This window comes from Miniopterus natalensis, chromosome 1, assembly GCF_054644295.1.
Source record: "Miniopterus natalensis isolate mMinNat1 chromosome 1, mMinNat1.hap1, whole genome shotgun sequence".
NCBI classification, from domain to species: Eukaryota; Metazoa; Chordata; class Mammalia; order Chiroptera; family Miniopteridae; genus Miniopterus; species Miniopterus natalensis.
The window spans coordinates 65,759,744-65,787,674 of NC_142081.1; the positions used below are offsets into that span (position 1 = coordinate 65,759,744).

The following is a 27,931-nucleotide window of genomic DNA, read 5'->3' on the forward strand; positions in this document are numbered from 1 at the left end:
GTGAACTGGTCATGAGAGATGTGAGCACTGTCATTTCAAGGCGTATCACAGAGACACTACAGAGAAGCAGGACAGGAGCTGGATGAGAGAAAGAGGCTTCCATTGCAGTTGACACTTTTACAGCACCAGCTATTAAAGATAAAAGTACCATTTCACAGTTTTCTTCATTAATAATTTTCAAAAGGCAGCAAACATCACATTAATAAAATTCACAGATGATGATAAAATGGGAGTGAGGAAAATACCAGGAAGCAACCAGACAACACCTGGAAGGGGGACCTAGGGAACAGAGGAGTAGGAGCAAAATTCCACCTTGGTTCCAACAGTAATACTGAGGCTACTCAGGAAACAGAAAATGATCCACACACTCAAAATGGGGAAGAATCTCTCTGAATGAGAGAGAGATTTCCTAAATATAGATTACAAAGTGATCTCATGACATAGATTAATTAGTATGTGGCACACAAACTAGTGTTCTAAAGTGGGGGCAGGGAAGAAGCTGGTGACCATCCTTTCAAGAAAATATGAATTCATGAAAAGAGGAGGAATCTCTTTTTAGGAGTGATCCTAAAAAGAATCTCTTTAATAAACAAAACTACTGTGTTCTACGAAAGTCTTCAACAAAAATTTGCAAAAAATAACAAAAACAATCTGGGAGTGAGAGCTCCACTTACAAACACGCACCCAAGTGCGCCATCTCTCCCTTCTGTGCCATCTTTTACGCAGCTCTAGCTGCAAAGGACAAGGCAGAGCCACCAGGCCTCCCACCCGGAGCACAGGTGCAGGTTATCCTTTTAGTTGCAAGAGCCTCGCTTCAAGACAACAGGCACTTGTGTCTCAGCCTCTGAGACTCAGAGTCTACACAGATGAAGTGTAAAAAAAGAATTATCATTCCATGAATAACTACAAGCCAAGCTGAAGTCCTGTCATCTATAGTTACACAGTTTGCTGAAACAATGGTATGCGAGAGGACTCTTAAAGCAGCCTTCCATCCTTTGTACTGGTAATTACTACCGCTTTATTATTCACCAGTTGTTTAAAGATGCTGCCAAGCTCCATTTTTCACATGGCCTTGGAGGTGTTAGTGAAATAACTCAAGAATGCAGATCAATCGGAAAAACATTACCACTTTCACAGACCCACAGTCTGAGGTCCCACTTTGTCATCACTATACGTGGGCTTCTTGTTTCCTGATTATCATTTTATGAACATATAATGAATGTGCTCTTTGGGTAGCAAAAGTCAAAGGCAGTTTCCAGTTCAGTTATCCCCATATCTTTAGCTGTTTACAAAATTTTCTTGGTGCAATAATCTAAATATGCTGGGGGGGGGGTTGAATAATGTGAGTCTATCAGACTTAGCAAATAACATGGTGCTACTCTAATATTTAACCCATCGGCTGCATGTCTTCCTTCACATGTGTCGCAAGGACACAGTCCTCTGCATGCAGTAGTTTCTGAGTAACCTGTAGTAATATCTACAGAAGAGTTTTCCAGGTCTAGGAACTTCCATAGCACTTTGATCACACCTTTTTCATGACACCTTGTTATACTGCACTAGTAACCTATTTACACACTCATCCTACCTACCATTCTCTGCATCCTCATGGGCGAGGGCCTCAAGTATGAGGACCACATCTCTTTAATTTGTCTATTCCCAAGGTAAGCACAGCACTACTTAACAGAGGTATTAAATGAATGTGGAAATGTACCCTAATATATTCTCAAGGGCAATCTCATCAAACAGAAGAACAATGATACTAAAATATACTTCAGCTTTAATTCATTAGTAATGAGCATATAGAACAAGTACAGAAAAGTCTCAAGGCGGGGAACTTTCTGGGACAGTCATACTGAAATAATGGCTACAGAGATATCAGATCTGTGAGGTATGTTATATTATAAAGTATACAATACAGATAGCAAGTTTATCCCGTATTTGCTGTATGTGACCTATGGAAATCACATTTGCCATAACATTGTGACTTATAACTTCATCGACAGTCCTAAAGGATCTAAATTGGCCATACTATTAAGTGATTACAAGAGAATCTGGATAAGCATTTTGAAAAAGAAATTGAAGTGATACTACAATCGGCTTCCTACTCAAAGATGAGTGTGGGGAAGTGGCAGGCTTAAAAATCTTACAATTATTCTGTGTTCTCTCCCTCTCTGTGAGGAATGAATCTACACAAGTATCTAAGTCAAATCTCCTTTCTGAGTTTCAGAGCCACAGTGTAAGATCTAACCGTTAAATCTATGCCAACAATGGTGATCTCTTTCAAACTAAGGTCAAAAACTAAAAGCTTATGCTAGACCTCATCCTCTCTGATAAAAATTAAGGTAAGAAGAGCACTGGAGGAGGCTCGCATTCACTCTAGAACTAAACGTGTGTGTCGGATGCAGTCCACAGAGGACAGTCTCTAGAGACGCTCAGGGCACATGAGTGATGCGTTCATTAAGTCCCCACAGAAATCTGGGGTTTGATGTTGGTTTGCACAACTCAAGGTTTTTTGACCTTTGATATTCCATCATTTTAGCAGTATTACATTCTTTCAAACAAGATCTTAGAGAAACCATCAAGATATATAAAGCATATAAAAGCAGATCTACCCTGGTTGGGTTGAAATGGAAAGCCTAGGGCCTGCTAGCTAGACGGCCCCTCCCCTCCCCACACTTACTGGACTGGCTCCTAAGGTGTATGTGTTGAAACTGTTGTGCCACCTAGAGGATCCACAAAGGTATTCTTCTGCATTTTAACATATGCATTTGACTCCATATAGACACCACCAAATACTTTAAAATTCCTGGGATAAGCTATGCGAAGCAATAGCTTTTGCTAGCCCTGGTGGGCACAGGTTGCAAAACAGTGCTGCTGAGACACGTGGACTACTACTCAGTTATCCTGCTGTCTCAACAATGATCACACAGAGACCTAGAATTCAAATAAATCACTAGTTGGTAAACAAAGACTAAACGTCTATAATTTGGTTTAGAATATCCCAGAAGTAACTAAAATTAACAAAATCTCAGAAAATTACATCATTTGCAATCAAGAAGGCATGGAAATTAAACAGTGAGAATTTGTCATAATTCAGTACAAAAAAGGAATCAGAATTCAGTATAAAAAGTCAATGAAATTCAATTGTTGGAAATACCACAAAGCCTCCTTTATGTTTTCACCTATAACATTGTGCCAAACATTTTAGTTGCCTTTATTTGACTGCAGGTTTGTGAGCTCTATAATTTACTTGACTGAGAGTGAAATAGAGCTTAAGTATTTAAACTACAAACCATGTACCACTAAATTTTATATCTGGCAGGATATATTGAAGAAAAGCAACCTTTTCTCAAGAGGAAATATCATTTTCCACCCCACCCCCCAAAAACATGTTTCAAATATGGTGACATAATTATGTCATAATTTATTATGTAATACTTTATTGTGATTATGTAATAAATTATTCATTTCCATTCATTGATCAGCTCCAGCACTATTTCCTGTATACTAAGGAAGTCTCATAACTATTATTCCAAAATCTCAAATGATTCCCATTTTGAACCCAATCTCCCAAATGAGCAATGTCTTTTTTCGACCTGAAATGCTTTAAAATCTTTTCAAATATATTCTTGAGATTCTATTTATTTTTAAATATTTTATTATGAATTATTTCAAACATGACCAATGCCCATGGACTTACCACTCAGCTTTAACAAATATCAATTTGCCATTTTTGCATCAGATTTTTCTTCATGGTCCCTCCATAAATAGGTCTGGGAAGAAAATTCCCAGTAGGCAATATTTGAGATAAATGTATTAGGAGCCAATTATAATTTATACATCTTTATTAAAGTTTTTTAGTATCAGGAGAAGGACCTTTTGTAACCATAATATACAATTATCTTCATTACAAATACTTTAAATAAATGTAAATACCAAGACAAGAGACAAAGATTTTTTTATTGATTTTAGAGAGAAGAGAGGGAGGGAGGGAGGGAGGGAGGGAGGGAGGGAGGGAGGGAGGGAGGGAGGGAGGGAGGGGGAGAGGGGGGAGAGGGGGAGAGAGAGAGAGAGAGACATCAGTGTGTTGTTCCACTTATTTATGAATTCATTGGTTACTTTTTGTATGTCCCCTGACCAGGGATTGAACCTGCAGCCTTGGTGTATTGGGATGAGACTCTAACCAGCTAAGCTACAGGCCATGGCTGAGACAAAGATATTAAAAACAATAACAACAAAAAACATTTATTGGCCCTGGCCAGTGGCTCAGTTGGCTGGAGCATCATCCCACACACCAAAAGGTTGTGGGTTCAATCCCCAGTCAGGGCATATAGTCAGAGCCAGCCAATCTATGTTTCTTTCCCACATCAATGTTTCTCTATCTTTCCCTTCTTCTCTTTTTAAAAAATCAATTAAAAAAACAAAAACATATCCTGGGAAGATTAAAAAAAAACCAAAACATTTACTGCACCTTTCCTTTCTCAGATGCCCAGATGAATTTTTGAAACAATGTCTTAGGCAACAGAATCACAGGCTAGTTTCTTATATCTTCCCCCTGTCAGCTCCTGTGGCATAGTGACATCCTGGATAGAAGGAAAATAATCAATATTACAGGGTCCCTTGGGTAGAAATCAACTCTCAACAGTGATTTCTTTTGTTCAAAAGAGATCCCTGAACTTGTGGCCAAAAAGGCACAACCTAGTTGTAGCAAGGTTAATATCTTGCTTAAAGCAATGCGTTCTTGGCGCAAGTCAGTACTAAAGAAGTCTGAAATGTGCATCTCCTCACTCTAATGTCAGAAAACACACCCGTTCCCTTTTAAAAACAAAATAAACAAAAACCACAAAATAAACACAGGCTGGACTCTACAGTGAGACAGGAAAGCTTGACTTCAGGATAACTGAGAGTGAGCCCCAATACTCTTGCCTTGAAAGATACTGTTTCTCACATACTGCTACCAGAGAGATCCCCTGCTCAGCACTTCAACAAATCCTCCTACTGTCCCCTTGCCTTTATTCACAAGCACATAAAATACTGCATATCACAATAAATTCCAATTTCATACACTCACATTCTCTCTCATTAGGCTAGGCGAGCATCCTCAGAGTCAGGCTACTGTATCCCAACCCAGTGACTTCACCACACACAATTCACATGTTCAATCTCCCTCAAGGACACTTGAAAGAAAGGCTGGTCCAAATGTATTTTCCTTTTCATTTATCCCTATATCTACGTCTGTAAATTTTTGAACCTTGAAACTCTATTTCTACAAACAGAGAATCACAGGTTCTCTATTATACTCTAAAATATAATCGTCCAAAAATATGATGGTCAGGTAAGTTGCTCCCCCGTTAAAGCAGCCAGGCTTATATTGGAGATACTATTTCAAAACTCACTGCCCCTGTATAAAACTACAAATAACTGGTCCAGAAAACTGTGGGGACCAGAGTAGACAATGAGAGAACATCATCTCTCTAGGAGAAGACCACTACAGATTGGCCATGCTGAACAAAGTGGTACTTTTAAAAGTATTAACATTTCCCCAGCATCCTCCGAACATGTTGTGGTGTAGCCTATAGTGTGGTGCTAGGCTATGGTAAACCCATGTGGACAGAGGAGGAAAGAGGAAAAGAAGGAAAGTAAGTGCATAAAAAAAAAACAACTAGAAACAAAAATACTGAAGGAAAATTAAGTCGGTCCCTGAAGGGCCTGATAAAAATGGCAATCAGCCTCAGTTCTTGCCCTTCTCAGGGTTCCCGCACCCAAGAAACATTAGAAGGATATAAATTACAAGCATGGAAACCAGTGAGTAATGACCTGAATCCCAAGTCTAACAAAAACGAACATGGAAAATGGATAGAGGAAAGAGACACAGGTCCATGTCAGGCAAAGGTAGGGAGTAGGGGTACTGGAACAAGACAGATAAAAAACAGACAACAGCCCGCCCAGAGGGGCTCAGCAGCTGAGCATCTCGACTTATGATCCAGGAGATCGCAGTTTGATTCCCAGTCAGGGTACATGCTTGGTTGCGGGTTTGATCCCCAGTAGGGGCGTGCAGGAGGCAGCGGATCAATGACTCATCATTGACGCTTCTCTCTCTCTCCCTCTCCCTTCTCCTCTCTGAAATCAGCAAAGAGATATTTTTAAAAAAAGCAAAACCAGACAACAGCTCTAGCCAGTCTGGCTCAATGGTTGGAGCATCGGCCTGTAGACTGAAGGGTTCTGGGTTCAATTCCAACCAAGGGCACATACCTCAGTTGCAGGCTCAATCCCTGGCCCTGGTCGGCAAGAGAGTGGGAGGCAGCCAATTGGACTGTCTCTCTCACATCAATGTTTCTATCTCTCTCTCTCTTCCCCCTCACCACTTCCACTCTCTCTGAAAAGCAATAGAAAAAATATCCTCGGTGAGGATTAAAAAAAAACACAAAAAAACAGAAAACAGACCAAACCTCTTATCTTATACAGTAGTCCAGGTTTTTCTCACCCTATATGAATCTGTTTAGGAAAGTCTATACACTTGAGAATATTCCTCGCTTTTAACTCTGGAAAAAAAAAAATGATCTCTATTTCCTTCCTATATACCAATCTGATAATAGTTTACCCACAAGGAATCAACTCAAATTCCTCTCCAAAATAAAAACTGGAATTCTGTGAGGTGTCTACTGCTATGATTTAGAAACCGCACTGTCTACGAACCTACAGAAAAAACACCCATCTGGGCAATTCATCTCCGACAAGTATCTATATGGCCTTAGGTTAAACACCAACTGACATGAGTCTCAGTTTCCCCATCTGAAAAGTGCTAAATATGGACCAAATGCTATGAGATTATTTTGTTCCATGATGCGCCTTAAAAATGAGGAAAAAGATATCAAAAGTTCAAGATATGCTAACTCCACTCAATGAAGAGTAGTTAGTCTGGCAGCCTTGGGAATCTAACGGGCACTTGCAGAGAAGCAATAGGGACCTTAAGTGGTCAAGAAAAAAGCAACTTGTATGTGGCTGTATATTTTCTTACGTCAACTGCTGGTTATTGGAATGGCAGGAGCAATGCAAGAGACTGAAGGCCTGCATTCGAAGAAACCATCCAGGTGAACATTGACTTGTTCTAGCTGTGAGTTCATTACGCAATAATAGTTCTTAATTATCTGTTCTCTGGGTTTCAAAGCAAGAAACAACTCACTTTTTCACTCTGATTTTGAGATCTAAAGAAAAAAAAAAAAAGCATAAAGATAACAAGGGAGAAGATTTAAAATGTTCTGGACGAATTAGTGCTATTTTATTGAGTGATCCTGTTGTAAACTGGTGTGGCTCATAGCAACCAGGCAGAGCAGTGATTAGGTACAGGAAAATCAAATGTGTAGTGCTGAAGACACACTATTTTCAAGTTCCACCAGGAGCAGCAAATTCTTATTTAGAAATTACACTGTATAGCTGACAGACATGCATACTCCTACACAGTCCAGATTTAATAATATCTTTGTTAGCGGCATACCTTTCAAATACTCAAATGCCACTGCACCAGGAATGTGTTAACTTGACAAGACCTCACTGAGCAGCCTCCTCTAAAATCATTTCACCATATCTGTTGCTTTAATTATATAAAGGTGTCCTAGTATAGTTCCACTCACGAACACTCCAAATGAACTGCCTCTCAAGCAACACTCCCTCCAATTTCTCCAGTAGCGCCCTGCTGGCCATATACAGTATGAGAATAAAGTCTGAATATTAAACATACATGCCTGGGTTTCCTGGGAGAGAACACCGGAGAGCAGGCAAAGCATAAACGAGTGCATAAAAGAATCAGGCACTAAAATAGGTAAAGTACCCAAATGGGTAGGAAAGGGAGTGTCACAAAGGAAAGAAGAGGTGGAGGTCTGAAGATAAAATGTGCCCCACAACATGGTCCGTTTATCATTATCAGCTATACACAGAGAGCCCCCAAATTACTTCCTGCTCTGAAGATAGGTATAGGCAAATACCTTAGCTAATTCTCAAATCCCAGTTATACCATATACAAATTAAAGCATTACTACCTTGCAAAGCATTCAGGCTTCAAAATATAAGAGAAAAATATATAGCTCTTATATAGTTAAAACTAGCGTACACTAAAAATGACATCATTTGAGACTCCAATAAAAACTAAAAAAATATTAACCTAGGATTCAGAAACACTTTGCAGCCCAGCCATTGTGGCTCAGTGGCTGAGTGTGGACTCATGAATCAGAAAATTGAAGTTCGATTCCCAGTCAGGGCACATGCCCGGATTGAGGGCTGATCCCCAGTAGGGGGCGTGCAGGAGGCAGCCCTTAGATGATTCTCTATCATTGATGTTTTTACACTCTCTCTCCCTCTCCCTTCCTCACTCTGAAATCAATAAAAACATTTTTTTTTTAAAGAAATGTTTTACAAATAAGTACCCTATCACTTTTTTTTTTTTAATCCTCACCTGAGGATATTTTTTCCATTGCTTTTCAGGGTGAGTGGAAGGGAGAGGAGAGAGAGGGAGAGAGACACATTGATTGGTTGCCTCCCGCACGAGCCCCAACCAGGGCCAGGGTTGGAGCCTGCAACCGATGTACAGACACTGTTGGCCAGAATCGAACCCAGGATTCTTCAGTCCACCGGCCAACGCTCTAGCCACTGAGCAAACCAGCTAGGGCTACTCTATCACTTTAAAATAGGGATCATCAAGTTGCAAAAATTTTCAACAGTCTACTGCAGTTAAACTGAGTTTATGTAAGAATATTATAACCACAACTTTTTCCAAGACTCCTCCAAGCCCTGGCAGCAATCTTTTTTTATTTTCTTTCAAAATTATGGTAAGATATCTAAATAAGAAATTTTAAACAAAATATAAAAAATATTAACAGTAGTATACCTTGTCAATTTTCCTAATTTGAAGCTGATGAATTTCATTTGCACATACACAGCATAAATAGTTTAACACATAATTATCTTTTTACTTGAGTTAATAATTACCAGCAGTGAAGAAAAAGTCATTTCCATGTTAGAGTTCCTGAGTAACTGTCATAATAATACAAGTCAGAGATCTGAAATAAATCCATATTTTGTTTTCCATGTTTTTCAGTATAAATGAACCAAGTAGCAAGTCAAAAGAGTAGTGTTCCCATTGTCATGACCAGATCAAAAGGCACCAAACTATCCAACAAAGATAACTTTTTCAGAGTAGCCAAATGTTTGTTTTGTTTTGTTTCTATTACGAGGAGGAAGGGAGGAGACACAACTATTCCATACCATTTACTGGCTCATTTTCTATACAGTCTACCCAAAGAGCCACTCACCACACAGCCAACTGCAAGCATTCTACAGAAAGCAACAATTTAGTGTAAACAGAAATGAGTTTTGGAATCGGACAGGCAGGAAATCATACTACAGTTCTATCACATGCTAGTTATGTGGCATTAGGCACATCATCTAAGTTCTTTGAGCTTAATTTGCCTCATCTATAAAATGGTACAATACTGACCTTGCAGGGTTATCTTCATTAAATAAAATATTGTACATAATGTACAAAACACCCAGCCAGGTACTCTATAAGACCTATTTTAACACATGTACTTATGCGTACACCTCCTCTACCCCCTTCACCCCAAATTAAGGCAGTTCATTTATTCAACCTAATACAGAAGTTGGCCCCCCCCACTTATCACAATGTTGCCTTCTCCACTGCAGATTCCTGCAAAACCATGCCCTCTCCCAGCCCCCAGCCCTCCCCACCCAAACCCTACTCATCTGATGACCCCAAGAACTAGAAATGCTCCTCTGGGGAAAAAAAAGGAGACAATAAATAAAAATATTTTTCACAGTAGCTCATTACTAAAATCTATTCTAGAGCAAAGCAATAACATACGGTTAAGAGGCCAAATCTCAGTGCAGTAGTCAGATTCAATTTGACAGTTATTAAACCATCACTGCCAAATCTTGATTATATTTTTTTAAGACTTTACAATTTTTTTTAAGTGCTAGAAATCCTTACCTATATCTGACACTGTACCAAATACTATCACTCCAGATTTTCTTACTAAACTGAAATACACTTAGATTATGAAGCTGCTGAGAAAAGCAGTAAGGAATAAATGGTTATGCCATACATCAAAATGTCAAGATGTTTCCCCCCTTAGGAATCTAAAAACACATTCAACACATTCTCTCCCTGGACCAGCCTTTGTTTGGACAATAATGGCTACACTAGAATTATCCCAATTTCTGAGGGAGTTCAACCAAATAGTTGGTATGTGCTGGGATGACTGCTGACTCACTGAAGCATGCCTCCTCATGCATCAACTCCCACTGGGGTAACTTTTAGAAGACTGCAACCATGACTGTCTCTTGAATAAAGAAGCACAGCATTAAAGATTTTCTGATCAATGAATTTTAGACATGTGATTCAAGTCATTTGGAATGCAGCTAATAATATATATTTATACATGTAATCATATATGTATATGCACACTCATACACACACACATACGTACATATATATGTACATATATACACAGGGGTTGGCAAAAGTAAGTTTACAGTTGTTTCTTGTATTTTTTTTTTCCCCAGATGAAGAACTATAAACCTACTTTTGCTAACCGCTGTGTATATATAGCTTCTTACTTGGTAGCCGCAAATGCTAAGAGATAAAATAAGCATTTTGTAACTGATTAACGAGGAAGAAATTAAAATCAGTTTTTGATGTTTTACCTTGTTTCACAAATGTACCCTCATTAACCCCACTCAGTTAATATAAATGATTCCATTCTTCAAAAACATTGACAGAAGAGTCAGTAACACAAGAACAGCACCATTTACAACAGATAGCTCTGCCAATAACCCTTAAACAGAAAGGTCAAGTATTTAGTTATCACAATTTGACTTTCTCCTTTTGAATAATTTCTTATGTTTCAATTACAGTTGATGTACAATATTATATTAGTTTCAGGTGTACAATCCCATGATTAGACATTTATATAACTTATGAAGTGACCGCCTGATAAATTTGGTACCCATCTGACACCATATATAGTTATTACAGTGTTATTGACTATATTTCCTATACTGTACTTTACATCCCCATGCCTATTCTGTAACTACCAATCTGTACTTCTTAATCCCCTCACCTTTCTCACCCAGCCCCCCAAGTCCCTTCCTCTCTGGCCACCACCAGTCCACTCTCTGTGTCTCTGACTCTGTTTCTGTTCTGCTCATTCCTTTAGTTTGTTTAGATTCCACATACAAGTGCAATCACCTGGCACTTGTCTTTCTCTAACTTATTTCACTTAGCATAATACCCGCTAGGTCCATCCATGCTGTTGCAGATAACAAGATTACATTCTTCTTAATGGTTGAGTCATAGTCCATGGAATATATGTACCATCTCTTCTTTATCCATTCACCTACAATTTCACCTTTTATCCGAGGCAATTCTCTGCCACATTCAGAGAGTTGGTTCCCCTGGGCCTTTAAGGAGAACCAGGGTATTTGCACAGCTTCAAAATACTTTTCCCAAAGTACTTATTACTTACTCATTGTTTTAACATATGCCCACAAATTCCTTGCTACCCCTCCCTCTAGCAAGTAAATCTTAATTCCCATCCCTGTATGAGTAGCAATTAGTCACTCATCTAGTAAACAGATAATAGAAAGTAACTTTACAACAGAGAAACCTGACAGATACCATCTTAACCAAGTGATCAAAGTTAACATTATCAGTAATGGCATGTTGGTATTGTGTGTCCACTGATAAGATCAACAAGACAGATGCATCATGTCTGTGGTATTCTCCCCCAAAATCCACAGCCTCAGTCCAATCATGAGAAATCATCAGAAAAACCCCAAGCTGAGGAACATTCTACAAAATACGTGGTCACTATTCTTCAACAGTGTCAAGTCCAGAAAAGACTGAGAAATGGCCACCAATTAGAGGAGACCAAGGAGATAAATAAATGTAACATAGTATGCTGATTTGGAACAGAAAAAAGCCATCACCCTAGGTAATGGGTATATGGGAATTCTCTGTATCTCTGCAACAACTCAGAAAAATCTAAGGAGTATTAGAACATAAAAAGTTCAAAAAATAAATAATTGGGTCATAATCTCACTCAGTTGAATGGATCCACATGCAAGATATCCTGCAACTCAACAGCTTTCCTCACTTGTTGAAAATGAAAACAGTGATAGTGAAAAAAATGGCTACTAGGGGACCAAAACCTGTCATCAAATCAAGTATTATTTTAGTGACAAATTTTCCATGAGACAAATTTTAAAGGAACCGATCAAATTGAACGAAAACCGGATGCCTCTAGAGATAATAATAAAATTAAACATATTAAACTGCCTAAGAGGCTTTGCTAGAAGCCTTAAGAAAATCAAAGACAGAACTCATGGAAATAAATGAAGATAAAGCTAAAAATCAGAAGCTCTCCATGCAAATCTCTTTCATGAGTATAAAAGGTCTTTCTGATGAATGATAAATATAAAAAATTATGTAAAAAGAGACCCACTTATCTGAAAGGATTCCCAACTGGTGCAACCCTTGATGACATAAAAATTAGAAAATAAAGGTCAAGTATAAAATCTTCAAATGAGAAAAACCATCACACAGAGCATTTAAGGGCCCAGCTGGTGTGGGTCAGTGGTTGAGTGTTGACCTATAAACCAGGAGATGATGGTTTAATTCCCGGTCAGGGCACATGGTTTAATTCCCGGGTTGCAGGCTCGATCCCCAGTCGGGGGCATGCAGAAGGCAGCTGATCAATGACTCTCTCATCATTGATGTTTCTATCTCTCTCTCCCTCTCCCTTTCTCTCTCTAAAATCAATAAAAATGTAGTTTTTAAAAAAAAAAAAAAAAAAAAGCATTTAAGGGATCGATATTTGCAGTATCTGATCATACTGACTTTGCTAAAAAGTTTACAAAGACACCTGCCCAAAAGCATAAAGCCATGTCTTCTAATACTTTTCAAGGAAGATTACTTTGCAAAAAAAAAAAAAAAAAATGAAGGCGGCACAACCAAGTGTAAGCTAAATGAAGAGCTAACAAGAAGGAAAACAGAAGCACTATAGATGCTGAAATGCAAACTCTAGAAGAAACGACTGGATGTTTACTGGAATTTAGGGACTACTGCAATGATCAGGCCTGTACCAAAGATCCACAATTCCTTTTCTCAAAATGTGGGGAAATAAAATGGACAGACTTTATCAGGGAAACAAAAGAGGGAATGATTCTATTTAAAAGAAAAAGCTAAAGAAGCACTAGAGAAAGATGACGAAGGCAGTAATGGTAGCCCACAATTCAGGACGCCCTGGAAGAGGTAGAAAAAGCAGCCCCAAAAAAAATCACAGAGGATCAACAAGATCCCTGAACAAATGGAAGCCAAAAGGTCACAGATGAAAAGGAAAAGCAATTAAAGCTGCCAAGGCTGGGTCCGGTAGAGGAAAAGTACAGTTTCAGGCAAGAGAATGACAGTTGATGATAATGAACATGGTGAAAACGGTGCAGCTGGGCCAGTCCAGTGAAAACAGACCAAGAACCTGCCTCAAAACGACAGAACACATGAAACGGTGCGGAGCATGGGTAGTTTAGCAAACTAATTTCTACATACTCAGCTGCTTTTATCTCCGGAGGTTTTAAAAAACAAAAGCAAATTAGGCCCACTTCCATGTCCAGCTGTAAGAAAGGGAAGATTGTCTTGTGTGGTTTAACCTGTCTGTTATTGTTGTTGTTGTCCAAATAAAGTTTTTTTTTAATCTGGTTCTTTGTGTTATTTCAGATGCTTCAATTGCCAAAGGATTCTTCCATTGAACTGCCACTGTAATATGAGAATATATTAGTAAAACTAGTAAAATACATACCATTTAAAAAGAGGGGGGGAAATGAACTGAATCAGTGAGAATACAACTGTCCTGCTGCTTCATGGGAAGGAAAAGTCCAGTTTAATTTAAAAGTGTAGGCTGCTACACTGATCTGCTTTCTTTCCCCTTCCAGCCTAATTGCTGGCTAAAGGACACGAAAGTCATTACATTAAAATCTCCCTCCCCCCAAATTAACTTTCCCTAGAATTACACTGAAGAAGATACATAAATGAAAATATGCATAGACAATTCTGCTGACCAAACTCTAGTCTAATCATTTCATTTTTATTTGTCCCACTTAAGCAGAGCTTATAGACTTGCACACACATTTTTTACGTGATTATCTTCACTATTGCTCTGGTGCATTCTGCTCATGCTGTAAGCATTTTTCTAACTGGTTATCTGTGACATCTTGAAAGAAACAGATAAAGCATATGGCATTAATTCAATGACTCATCATTTGAAAGAAGAAAAAAAAGTAGGGGGAGGGTGGAAAAATTGCTTAAAGACCTAACATTTTATGCCTGAATGTTAAGTGAGAGTATATCATTCTCAACGCTTATGAAACCTAACTTAGAATTGCAAGAATACTGCTGAAGAAAAGCTGAAGGCATGATTGTGTTTCAGAGGCTTACAGAAAGAGTCCTAAAAAGACATCTGAAGACACCTAATCTGACAAGGAGAAGTATGATTTCAAACAAATTAGCCCCCTTCCCATATCCTCCACTTGGAAGCGTCAGCTGCCCCTGCCCATGGCCAGAAACAAAGCAGGCGGCACCTGCCTCCTCAGGGCACAAACTGGGGTGCTGCAGGGACCACCTCTCCAAAAATGTGTCCCATGGTCTGCAGTCGTAACTAAAATTCTATCATTTTTAGATTTTTTTTTCTTGTATACAGAGATATGTAAATAAAATAGGTAATATATACACACAATTTAAAGAATTATTAAACAAACATAAGTAACCGTCATCCAGATCAAGAACTAGAATACTGGCAACATCAGAAGTCTCTCCCACCCCCTCAACACCTCCTATAAGCCTCCCCCCATTCATTCCCCCCTCATCTCTCCACTAGGTGACCACAATCCTGATTGTGATAATTACTTCCTTGGTTTTCACCTTACCATTTAAACAGCATCTCTAAGTAAGACAGTTTACATTTTTCTCAAGTTTGAACTTTATCTAAAATAGAATCCCACTGAGGAATTGTGAGGGGATGTAGGTTTCTGTTACTTCACGTTATATCTGAGAGCTTCATCCACTTAGCCACGTATTTATTCCACCAGTCATGGGCACCTGAGTCACTTCCATCTGGGGCTCTTCTGAACACTGCTATGAACATTGGTGCACGTGCCTGGAATTTCTCTAGAGTATCTTCCAAGGGTGGAAGGGCTGGATCTTCAACTTTACTGGAAAATGACAAACTATTTTCCAAAGTGAATATACCAATGTACATACACACCAACAGTGTGTACAACAGAAGTTTACTCTTTTATATTTATTACTGGTCTGCAAAATTCACTGTTACAATGGAAACCCTACTAGAGAAAAACAATGCAACGAACTAGATGTACCCTCAGCCAAAGGTCTGCCTTCAAACGGCATCCGAAAATTGGGCCAGAGGTGCGTACACAGCACAGCTCACTCGGGAATTAAAAAATACGTATAAAGAGCAGTTCAAAGCACAGAGTCCTTGTCTGAGATGCCAAGGCTGAGTTACGTGGTGCAGTGACAACGGCCATCGTTCGTGGCACTTGGCAGGCACTGAGAATGAGAGGAAAACCAGATGAACAACTATAGGCAGCAAAGTGGGAGAAAGAGGAAAAGGCTTGACTTTATGACTTAACCTAAGACCACCAACTTTTAAATGCTCAGAGACTAGACCACCACCACTGGTTAGCCAATAAATAGATTCAATAATCACTTATATTATACCCAAGAAGAACTTTTAATTTCTCAGAAAAATGAAGACACATAAATTCTATTGGCAACCATTGCCATATGTCTAACATTCAAGGGGGGAAATTAGACTTTACTTGACTTAACATAGCTAATTAAGCTATCAACAACAACAAAAATCAGATAAATATTAAATCTAGGCACCATGGTTACATTTAAAGAAGAACGAAAATCAGCAGTAAATTTCAGATAAGATGCCGACATCACCAAATCAAGCACTTCTTTCTATTCTTGCATTTCCTAGTGAGAGAAACAGTATTGCCTCAGGTTAGGCAGACACGTGACAGAACAGCACTCAAATCCAGACCTGTTCACCTCAGAGGCCTGCGCTCCTTACACTGAACCACACTGACCAAGGAAAGACTGTAACATCACAGCTAAGCCTAAATGGCCAATAGTAAAAACCAAAATGTTCAATGCGGATAAGTTGCTTCCAATTTTGGTTACTTTTGTACTTAGTAAAAAAATCATATCCTAATAAAGAAAAGTAGAAAATTGAATCCAAAACATTAGGCACTCTTTAGGAGACCAAAATGCAAAGTAGAGTAATTATGCCACCTTACCTCACTAATATAAAATGGATGTAAAAGTTTATGTTATGCAAGGTAAATAAGTTCTAGAGATCCACTATACAGAATAGTGCCTATAGCTAACGACACCATCCTGTACACCTAAAATTTGCTAGAAGGGTAGATTTTATGTTATGTGGTCTTACCACATGCACGCACACACACAATAATAATAATAATAATAATAATAATAATAATAATAAAGGTGGCAGGAGGAAACTCTGGGAGGTAAGGGTATGTCTACGGCCTCTATGCTGGTGATGATTTTGCAGGTATAGATATATTTAACCCAAAACTCATCAAGTTTTACAGCCTTTTACATATCAATCATACCTCAGTAAAGTGTTTTTAAAAATAAAATTTTGAAAAAATTTAGCAACCAATAAAATTTAACACACTTCAGAAAACAAACCAAAATTTAAACTTTTAGGACATCTTCATAATCCTGGGGGAAAAACAGATTTATCAAACAAAACCTAAAACATCATAAACCATAAGATACAAAGATATATTCAAATACATTAAAACGTAAAACTATGCACTGACAGTCACCATTATAAAAGTAAAAGTAAATCTCCTATTAGAAGAAATGCGTGATTATAAACATCAAAAGATAAGTATCAAGAATATATTTAAAATATCTATAAGTCAGTAAGAAGCAAAAAAATGTGTGCAGAAAGTTCAGAGAAAAGCAAGAACTGCAAATAAAGATGCTCAACCAACCTCCACTGACCAAGTTCTCCACACAGCTCAGAGCCAGTCACTCATGTTTTTATACTAAAATATATCATTACTAACATCTACAACCCGGCCATCACCAAACTTCAACATCAAACATTCGACTCTACAGCCACCACTTCCTACCTTGCCAGCTCACAGCCCCGCAAGGAGGTCAACAATCCGTGTGCACAGAGGAATTTCCAGTTCATTGATCCCAGTATCTCTTCACTGCCCATCACCTCTCCATGCCTGCACTTCCCTCCTTACCCGGCTTAAATTCAGTGTCAGTCTTTCTAATCACCCCCTTTTCATTGCATTTGCTTGGCTGAACTGCAACCATGATTAAACCCTACTGTCCACCCCTCTATGTGCACCCATACAGCAGAAAGTGAATGAGGGAAAACACCCATTCGCACCTTAAATTCCTGGACACTCACCTCCAGTGGCCCTCTTTTACCACCCAGCAGCCATACCATAAGTTCCTATTTCATTCACTCTCCCACAGTCCCTAAACAACTATTTCTTACCTTCTGCTCTCTCCTCCTCCCTGGCCCTCACTCACAGCTTTCTTTTTCCTCTAAGAAAATAGAAGTAATTACAAGAGAGCTTCCTCAAGCCCCAAACACATCTATCTACCCTCCCACCTGTATCTACGCCCATATATTCTGCCTTTCCTCTGATTACAGGGAAAAACTTGTCCAAAGCCTAGCAATGGGCAATCCCTCCACCTGTACAATAAATTCCAACACTTTGTGTGTACCTAAGAACATAAAACCAGCAATTCTCACTTCACCCCCAATTATTATTTTTGCCCTCTTTTGTGGATCTTCCTATCAAGTAAACATGCAGTTACTTCTCCCATCTTTAAAAAATATGTCTTAACCCACTTTCCCCACCTGTCCATTATTACTCTCCTTCCCTTTAGAATAAAACTCCTTAAAATGAATATTGTTTATACTTACTGTCTCAAATGTCTCTCCTCCCACATTCTTTTTAAATCCAAGAAAGAATTTATCCCACCACTCCAACAAAACTGCTCTAACCAAGATCACTAGTAATCTCATATTGTTAAATTCAACCGTCAATTCTTGGTTGTCATCAGCTGCGTTTGACACAGATCCCTCTATCTTCCTGTAAACATCTGAAGACACCAATGTCTCCTGGTTTTTCCTTCTGCCCCTCATGCTCAAGCTCCCTTCCTGGCTTCTTCTCATCTCCCTAATGTCTAGACACTGTGGCGCCCGGGGCCCAGTACTTTTCTAGCTGAGAGTTCTCTTGGCCTTCTCATGCATTCTCATCACTTTAAATACCATCTCTAGGCTGGCATCACTCAAATGCACACCTCCACTCCAGGCCTGGATCCTGAACCCCAGGCGCCTTTACTCTCCAGCCCGTTTGTTATTTCGTGGTGGATATTGTGCTGGGTCTCTTCCATCTGCTACTCCAGACTCGCCCCCCAACCTCTCCTCCCTGTTCTGCCCTGGGAGTTGACCTACATGGACGGCAGTAACAGGCTTCCCTTGCCTTCTGGCCTCCAGCAGGCTAAGCTTATGGGGAGCCCTGGCAAGAGAATGGAGGAGAAAAAGGGTTCAAGACCAGGGTATTTATTCCCCTCTCCCCCCCCCTGTGGAGTCGCCTTCACTTCACTGGCTAAATCTCTTGACCAAAGGTGATTCACCCTCAAGGTGAACTGCTCTCCACAAATCTCTCCTTCAGAGCTCCCCGGTACCTAGGGGTGGTAACATCTCTGCTGTTGCCTGCCCTCCCCATACTGCACTATCTCTGTGCTTTCCCTACATCCTACCCACAGCTTCGTAAATGATTCCTTTGCTAATACTTTCCTTCTCATTATATTGAGTGTGCCATCTATTTCCTACAGAACCCTGATGAATACAGATGTCTTACTGGCATCTCAATTTTAACACATGCAAAACTGAGCACCTCCAATAATAATGGCAACTCCCTTCCTCTGGCTGTTTAGGCCAAAAACCTGGTATCATACCTGTACATAGTTTTATTTCCCACAGACGCAAGACCTATATGCAAGTCCCTCAAAATAGATCCAGAGCCCAACCATGTTTCACCACCTCTACTGCTTCTCCCCACCCCCCACCCCGGCAGAGCCACCATCAACACCCGTCTAAATTGTTCAATAACCCAACTAGTCTACCCACTCCCTCCCTTACCCATCTTCGGGGGACTCCCACACGGCAGCAAGAGTGATCCTGTTAAAATCTAAATTAGTTGTATTATTCTTCTCTTCAAAACCCTCCAGAGGCTGCTCATCTCAGAGATTCCAAGTCTTTCAACCTGCTATTCCCTTTGCCTGGAACACTCTTCCCACAGATCCTCAATGTCTGCTCCCCAACCTTCAAGTCTTCATTCGAAACGTCATCTTCTCAGTAAGACCTTCTCTGTCCACTCTTTCTAAAATTGTGACAGCCTCTCCCCACTTCATTTCTATCCTGAGAAATTATCTACCACTTAAGATCTCATATACTTCTTTTCTTTTCTTTTCTTTTCTGTGTCTTCCAGCCTCTACAATGTTAACTGTGTCACAGGTGTTTTTGTTCTGTGCACTACAGTATACTCAGTTTTTAAAACAGTACCTGGAAATAGTGGGCATTCAAATAATTGTTAAACCACAACTAGATACCATTCAGTCAACTAGCTACAATTAAAAAGTCTAACAGTGTTACATATTGGTGAATACAGTGAACACTAGGAATTCTAGCTCATCTCCACTTTGGAGAGCAATTCAGCGATATCTAGAAAGTTTGTCATGTGCACCTCTAACAAACTAGCGATATTTTTCCTGGGTTTTATATTTATTTATAAAAACAAGAGCAGTATACTAGAAATTAGAAGCATTCTAAGGAGGAGTATGGTCTGCCAATCTAGAGGATATTCTTACTATTTTAAGACCACAGAATGAACCCCACCTCTCAAAAGTAAACCAATATAGTAGCCCCACTCCAGCACATATGAAGAAAGCATGGTAGCTCCTCTCAGGCTTGTGCTATGTGAAAAGAAAATAATAAATCAGTAGGAGAGGGGGAAAATGTAAACACATATCAAAAGATAAGCAAGCCACTAAGAAATCAATAAGCAAAGAGACTACACAAAAAAAACAAAAACCTATGAGACCCAAACCATGCCAAGTTTTAAGTTATAAATAAAAGCTAAAATAAATAACCAAAATCATAAGTCAATGCACATAACAGCTGAGTTAGATTAGAATTCTAAATCGCCTTCAAACATTTATGCAGTATCTTTTTTTTTCAATTACAGTTGACATTCAAAACTACAGAATACTTCACAAATTTGTGTGCCATCCTTGCGCAGGGGCCATGCTAATCTTCTCTGTATTGTTCCAATTTTAGTACGTGTGCTGCCCAAGTGAGCACTCTGCAGTATCTTTTATTGCCAGATACTGTCGTGGAAACTGACTGCACAATTGATTCAATTAAACCAACAGGTAGTCCACATGTTAATTTTACTGCACTACTTCAATTTCCCCCAGAAATCTTTTGGCAGAATAGCTGATAAAAATTGAAGCTAACCAGCACACATTTTACATTTCCCCAACCTTGAATAAAAGTGCTTTGAGACCCATAATTGGCCAAAATGCAGGTAACAAGAGAAAAATACTCAACTGACTGGCAAAAAGATGAGTCACCAGTCCCAGAACAGTCAATGAGTTACATGACATCAGCAAACCTCTACCTAAGGTGGTTACACTGTGTGCCCATAAAAATAATGACACCAGATTGAATCTGCTCTTCTGACTCACACTCTAAAACTCACTAACTACTCCACTCACCTCTTTCTTTCCAACTAATAAGCTGGGAGAGAATTTATCACTTTATGACTCTTAGTCTAGCATAGGCACTCAAAAATACAGGCAGAGAGAAAAAAAAGGTAGAAAAAAGCAACACAAAAGTTGGGGGAGAGGGAATTCAAAACAAACTGAAAATATTATTTTCATATTATTTCACTGCTTCTCACATCTTTAATTTTTTTTAACCTGGCAATTCTTTTATTGAGATAATTGTAGATTCGGATACAGTTGTAAGACATAATACAGAGAAATACACACTTGGCCCTGTTTCCCCCAGTGATAACATTTTATAAAACTACAGTATACTATCACATCCAGGATATGGATGTGACACTGACAGAATCCACCAATCTTATTCAGACTTCCCCAGGTTTATCTGCACTCACTTGTGTTTGTGTAAGTTCTACACAATTTTATCACTTGCATAGCTTTGTGTACCCAGCATATAAACCATTTTATCCATTTCAACCATGTTGCCCTTTTATAGCCGCATCACCTCCCATCCCTAACCCCTGAAAGGCATTCATCCTCCATTCATCCTTCAAATTCTGATGTCCCACCCAACAGGGAGTAGCCGTCTATACAACCAGCCCTGCTCCCTTATCTCCTGAAACTGCGCTCTGGTTCCACATCACTGCACATTGCTCAAGGTGGAGTCAATCTTAAAAACACAGCTGGTCATAGAAGGAATGAGTTTTCCACCCTACTGAAAGAGAAGACTGTCCAAAGCATAACAGAAGAGTTTTGGTATTCAGGTGCACATGTCTCCAATATATGCATATCCACTAATATGCACATTCCTGGCTACAAAATAAGAGAAAAAAGAACCCATATTCTAGAAACTCTATAAAGCTTTTTATAAACATAAGAACCGATTCCTCTGAAATCAAAGAAAATCCTGCAGTTCCTCAGACTGCCCACTTGAGAGGGGCATAGTTCAGCATTTTTCACTTCTATGAAGATTTTTATCCATTTCAACTACGACTGAAGTCATTGCAACCAGTGCTTGGAGACCCTGACTTCCACTTAAAGAGACGCCATCTTTTTCCTTACAAACCATTAGACACACTGTCCTTTACTTGGATTTAAAATCCAAAGGGCAATCTATGAATTGCCAGTTACTAAGATGCAATTTAAAACAGAACATCAGTGCCTCTGCAACTTTCATAGCACTAACCGGTTGCGAGGACTCGGAATTCATACCTGCGGAGCTGAGGAGAACACTGAAATCTGTCCCCCTCTGCGATTCTCCACTTTCGTTACCGACTTCTTTTTCAGTATCTTGGTATCGATCCCAGTTAGAGACTATCTTTCTTTTAGAGTAATTTCCCTGTTCATCATTCTCTTCTCCATAGGTCTCTGCATCACTGCCATCTTCAACCTGCAATCGTTAGAGAAAATCAATACACAGTCAATGCAAATCTTGACCTTAGCAGCCTTAGGAGTTGACTAAAACCCCCAAAATAGTACACAGGTATCACATTAGAGAGCACATTTACAGACCAAGCTCTGAGGAAATTAAATAATATTTCCAGATAACCCCATTACACCAGAGTGTACTTCTAGGGTAAATTTTCATTTCGCTTTGAAAAGGAAATCTGCGCGAGTTCCTACCTAAAAACTTATATAACTGATATCTCTAAAATCCACCCCAGTGTATCCTATTTCAATAGCTGTTTCCTCCTATTGAAATAATCAAGGCTGTACGAATCTTAAACTCAAAGGAGAGTTCTGGTCTGGTCTGCACGGTGGCGCCGAGGTGGGGCCTGGAATCCCGCAGCACTTTAGCCAGGCCGCCGCCTCCCTGGCTTCCCGACCATGGGCCCCGCGAAGTGAGCGAGCTTCGGGCCTTGGTGAAAATGCCTAAGCAGGATCCGCGCGTTCTGCACACGGAGGAAACGCGCTTTCTGAGGGAGTGGGTGGAGAGCATGGGAGGTAAAAGACCACCTGCTACTCCTAAAACTCAATCAGAAGAAAATAAGGAAGAAAAAACACATAGTAAGAAAGTGGAGGAAGGCATAAAGAGACGAAACATCAAGTGAGGAAAGTGATCTAGAAATCGATAATGAAGGTGTGATTGAACCAGACACCAATGCCCGTCAAGAAATGGGAGATGAAAATGTAGAGATAACTGAGGAGATGCTGGATCAGGCAAGCGATAAAAAAGTGGCTGCCACTGATGCCCTAAATGATGGTGAACTACAGAAAGCCACTGACTTGTTCACAGATGCCGTCAAGCTGAATCCTCACTGGGCCATTCTGTATGCCAAGAGAGCCCGTGTCTTCACCAAATGACAGAAGCCAAATCCTGCCATCCGAGACTGTGACAGAGCTATTGAAATAAATCCTGATTCAGCTCAGCCTCACACAGTGGCGAGGGAAAGCACACAGACTTCTGCGCCATTGGGAAGCAGCAGCCCACAATCTTGCCCTTGCATGTAAATTGAATTATGATGAAGATGCTAGTGCAATGCTGAGAGTTGTTCAACCAAGGGCCCAGAAAATTGCAAAATGTAGGAGAAAGTATGAGCGGAAACTGGAAGAGCAAGAGGTCAAAGAAAGAATGGAAAGGGTTAAGAAGGCTCAGGAAGAACATGAACAGCCCAGAGGGAGGAAGAAGCCAGAGGACAATCAGAAGGAGCTCAGTTTGGCTCTTTTCCAGGTGGCTTTCCTGAGGGAATGCCTGGTAATTTTCCTAGAAAAGAGCCAATGCCTGAAATGGGAGGAATGCCTGGGCTCAATGAAATCCTTAGTGATCCAGAGGCTCTTGCAGCCATGCAGGATCCAGAAGTTATGGTGGCCTTCCAGGATGTGGCTCAGAATCCAGCAAACATGTGAAAATATCAGAGCAACCCAAAGGTTATGAATCTCATCAGTAAATTGTCAGCCAAATTTGGAGGTCAAGCGTAATGCCCTTCTGACAAATAAAACCCTTGCTGAAAGAAAAGCAACTTGGATCACCCGATGGATGTCACAATAATACAAACCACTGTACCTCTGACCTTCTCGTGCAGCTGGGGTGCTTTGAAGAGAATACCTACCCCTCTGCCCCAAATGCAGCTATAACATTTTACAGTGGTTTGCCACTACGGTATTTGTTCAGATAATGTTTTCCTACTAGGAATTATAAAATTTAAACACTTTAAACCTTAAAGATATTTAAAAACAAAAGGATGTATTAAACCCTACACTTTTCTTTACTAATCATGTTGGTGTTTTCCTTTGAATTAATTGGGCAAAAGATACTTCAGTATGGAAGATTTATTGCTCAGTTTGAGTGAAATAAAGGTTTATTAGTAGGAAGTAAATATAACATTTAAATAAAGTTTGAGTTGGTTATATGATTACCTCAGTAACCACATATTGTACCCATTTTTATTTTTTTTTTAATATATCTTTATTGATTTCAGAGAGAGGAAGGGAAAGGAAGAGAGAGAGATAGAAACATCAATGATGAGAGAGTCATTGATCGGCTGCAGCCCCCAACCCGGGCATGTGCCCTGATCGGGAATCGAACCCTGATCGCCTGGATCCTAGGTCGAAGCTCAACCGCTGAGCCACACCCGGCTGGGCTGTACCCATTTTGATTTCTCTTTTTAAATGCTTTGTTTTTCAAAAAATGATTTATTTCGAAAGAACTATTGGGACTACTAGTATAGCAGTGGGTAGGGAATGGAAGTACTAGGCAGGGCAGCTGCAATCTTACATTTTATGTAACATGCACCCTTGTGCAGATGCATTTAAATCTTACATGTGTTAAAGGGATGATTTTTATAATGCTGCAATAGAGTTGGATTACTTAGCTCTATTCTTGTCTGATATATAAAATAAGTGTTTCATGTTATTTCCACATAGGGGAAATAGAAATAGAAAAAGAAAAGTATTCCCTATGTTTAAAATTGCCTGTTCTGGTTAGAAAATACCCAACTCTTTGTCAGCTTTCGATTTGTTTCTATCTTTTCCCCCTTCCTCTTCGGCTAAAGACAGTGTCATCACTAGTGTCATCACTGCTAGTGAGTAATTCACTGCATAATTGCGCAAGCATACTCAGTGCTGGGTTTAATTTAATATGTAATGCATACAGTGATTGACTACGTAGGGTAGTACCCATAACAGCTGTAGTTTTCTTCTTGGCCAGGAGATTTCATATTTAAGTATTAGATTTCTACTTTGGCGAAATCTTATAACAAAAAATGTTGGAAGGAAGGAGTCCATTTGGTGTTTGGTCTTCTACTTAGGAAATAGCAATTGAGTTTACCTTTGTATTTTGAAGAGAGTATGGGGTTTGAATTAATTGAGATACATAGAGGAGAACCTAAACCTAAATTCTTGATCCAGCATGAGTTATAAAATTGATGAGATCTGTGGTTGTTCTTTATTGTAGAGTTGTTGGTATTATAAAAGATTCATTTTCTCTTCAGCTCTTAAATACTGCAACTATATTTTCACCCCTTTTTCCCTCTCCAAAGATAAAGAAAATGATAAGTTTAAAAATTAAAAAAAAAAACTCAAAGGACTTCAGGATAGAAATCGACCCTATCAATGTACAGATTTTACAAACACCCCATAAATATGTTACATTGTAAGCATTAAGTGGGAGCCCTGCCTAGATGCACTGTAGAGCACAGTTCCTGCCTTAGGCACTCAAAGGTTGACAGAACATGCAGGAAAATGCAGAATGTGAGAAATTATAAAAAATAAAGATAATTTCTTCAACAAATAAAATGAAAGGGAAAAAACTATGGAGGAGAAGGAAGAAACTTGTAAATTAAAAGGCTTAATGAACATACCAGTTGTGATGTCAGCAACTTATTTGTACTCTGAATGAAACAATATAATTAGAGAAAATCACTTATGAGAACTGGAGAAAGGTGAGCAATGACTGCATATTTGATATATTAAGGATATATTATTTTATTTATTGTTTGGTATGATACCAGTATTGTGTTTTTTTATGTTTTTATCTTTCGGAAATAAATAATGAACTATTTATGAATGAAAAGATATGATGTGGGATTTGCTTCAAAATAATGGAGATGAATGGTGGGTAGAGATGAATTAGATGAGGCATAATTGACCATTGCTGAAGCTGAATGATGGGCACATGAAAATTCATTATATTATTCTATCTATTTTTGTATGTGTTTGGTATTTTCCATAATAAAAAAAAAATTAAAGAAAAGAGATGTAGAATCTAAAGACACAGTTCAAAAAAATATCCTAAAAACTATAAATCCTTATCAAGAAAAAAACTTGTAAAATATACTAAAACAACCCATCTGTACAGGATAGGTTAGTATAGAGTTTTTAAAATAAGTTTGTATTAACACAGAAACAGGAAATGTGCATTACAAAAAATTAGGAGGGAAAAACAAGCAAAAAATACATGAAAATCTCATCTTCCTATCACCTGAAAGTGCCACTACTAACACCTTATTGCATATACTTCCAGATTTTTTTCTATGTATATATTTGTACCTACTTTTTTTTTTTGGTTACCAAATTTTTCTCATCAATATTCTCTACCTTTCCATTTCAGTACATTTTTTTTCCTATGACAACCAGGCTACTTCCAAATTTTCCTGAACCCCAAAATTTCCTTTACAGCTGATTTGTCCAAGCCAGTATCCTATTCAAGACCATGCATTGTATCAAACTGTCGGTCCCTTAAGTCTCTTTGAATATAGCACAATCTCTATTTTTATGACATTGATTTATTGAAGAGACCAGTACAGGTAGAGTGCAGAAGGAATCATCTTCTCTCTAACTGCTGCCTTGTAGTGCTTGCTTATAGATTAGATTACAGGAAATATCAGATTTTAAAAATCTAAAAAATTGGAGATTCCAGCATGGCAGCAGACTGAGTGGAAGCTACACTGATGCTGTCCTAGGACCAAACTGGAATTACAAAATATAGAAAAAACATCCTGAATAATTAAGTGCAACTGAAGACTAGCTAGAAAGTACCCTCAAAACCAAAGATCTAAAGTGGAGACTGCATAGAGACCGGCAGGAAGTGTGGTGGCACCAGAGGGATGGCTGGGCTCCCACAGGCAACAGCTGAGGGTCCAGAGGGATGTCTCAGCTGTGGGGGCTCCCACTGAGGACTCTGGGACCTAAACCCCAGAATGGGCTTCCCAGCCAAGATGACCAGAACTGAGAAAGGTGCCCACATAACATCTGGCTGTTAAAAGCAGCTGGGTTTCTGTCTTCCAGGGAGAGACAGCCAGAAATGAAGGCACCCTCTTAAAGGTCCAACGCACAGTTTCATGTGCAGCCACTCAACTTGGACTACAGGAGAGGGAGGGCAGATAGGACTAGAGCTGTGTAAGAAGAATCCAGAGATGCTGGTTGGGGAATAGAGCTCAGAGTGCAGCCATGTGGATTCCTGTGCTGAGTAATTCTCCCATATAGCAGAGAACATCTTTCTCAGGCAGACATTTACCCTCCAAGCAGCTTTTGCCTGGGGGAAAGCAATTGTCCCACCCTACTGTAAAACCTCTCGCCTCACCCTGTGGAGTTTCTACAACCTAAGGCTCATTATAAGACTGAAAAACAGCATCTGGGTGTTTTCAGTCTTTGCCTGATTTGCTTCTGGACCCAGGGCTTGGAAAAGCAGACCTTGGTGCATATCTTCATCCTGTCCAAACACACCCAGCCCCAGCAGAGGAAACTACAAGCTGTGAAGTGCAGAAAACTTCAGACAGGGTACTCAAGGCCAGTCACAAACAGTGTCTGACATTGGCCTGCACCAGAGACCATCCAAAAGACTTTAGAAGTCCTAGGAGACCTACCTAACACACAGAAACAAATCCAAACAGGCAGCCAAAATGGGAAGACAAAAACACAAACCCAAATGAAAGAACAAAAGAATTCTCCAGAAGACGAGCTAAATGAAATGGAGATGATCTATCAGATACAGAGTTCAGAATACTGATTGTAAGGATGCTCAGCAGCATGAAAAAAAAATATGGAAAC

At 39.4% G+C, this 27,931-nt stretch overlaps 2 protein-coding genes, 1 non-coding gene and 2 pseudogenes across 5 annotated transcripts in view; 3 read left to right on the top strand and 2 right to left on the bottom strand.

Annotated features, from left to right (window-relative positions):
- Positions 1 to 13,697, top strand: part of LOC148094165 (lupus La protein-like) — an 89,868-nt pseudogene extending 76,171 nt beyond the window's left edge.
- The window catches only part of AVEN (apoptosis and caspase activation inhibitor), a 150,613-nt gene that overhangs the window by 96,326 nt on the left and 26,356 nt on the right, over positions 1 to 27,931 (bottom strand). For both annotated transcript variants that reach the window (XR_015715322.1, XM_087822468.1), the window contains exon 2: positions 22,157 to 22,334. Coding sequence is in view for 1 of the 2 variants with exons in the window: in XM_087822468.1 (XP_087678594.1) it covers positions 22,157 to 22,334 (178 nt within the window). In the remaining variant the exon portion in view is untranslated. The remainder of the gene's footprint in view (positions 1 to 22,156; positions 22,335 to 27,931) is intronic.
- Positions 1 to 27,931, top strand: part of CHRM5 (cholinergic receptor muscarinic 5) — a 73,247-nt gene that overhangs the window by 3,349 nt on the left and 41,967 nt on the right. The gene's annotated exons all lie outside the window — the stretch shown is intronic.
- Positions 20,413 to 20,519, bottom strand: LOC148094166 (U6 spliceosomal RNA). The gene has a single exon (XR_015713688.1). It is a non-coding gene; the product is annotated as a U6 spliceosomal RNA (small nuclear RNA).
- On the top strand, positions 22,368 to 23,893 carry LOC107526947 (hsc70-interacting protein pseudogene; annotated as a pseudogene).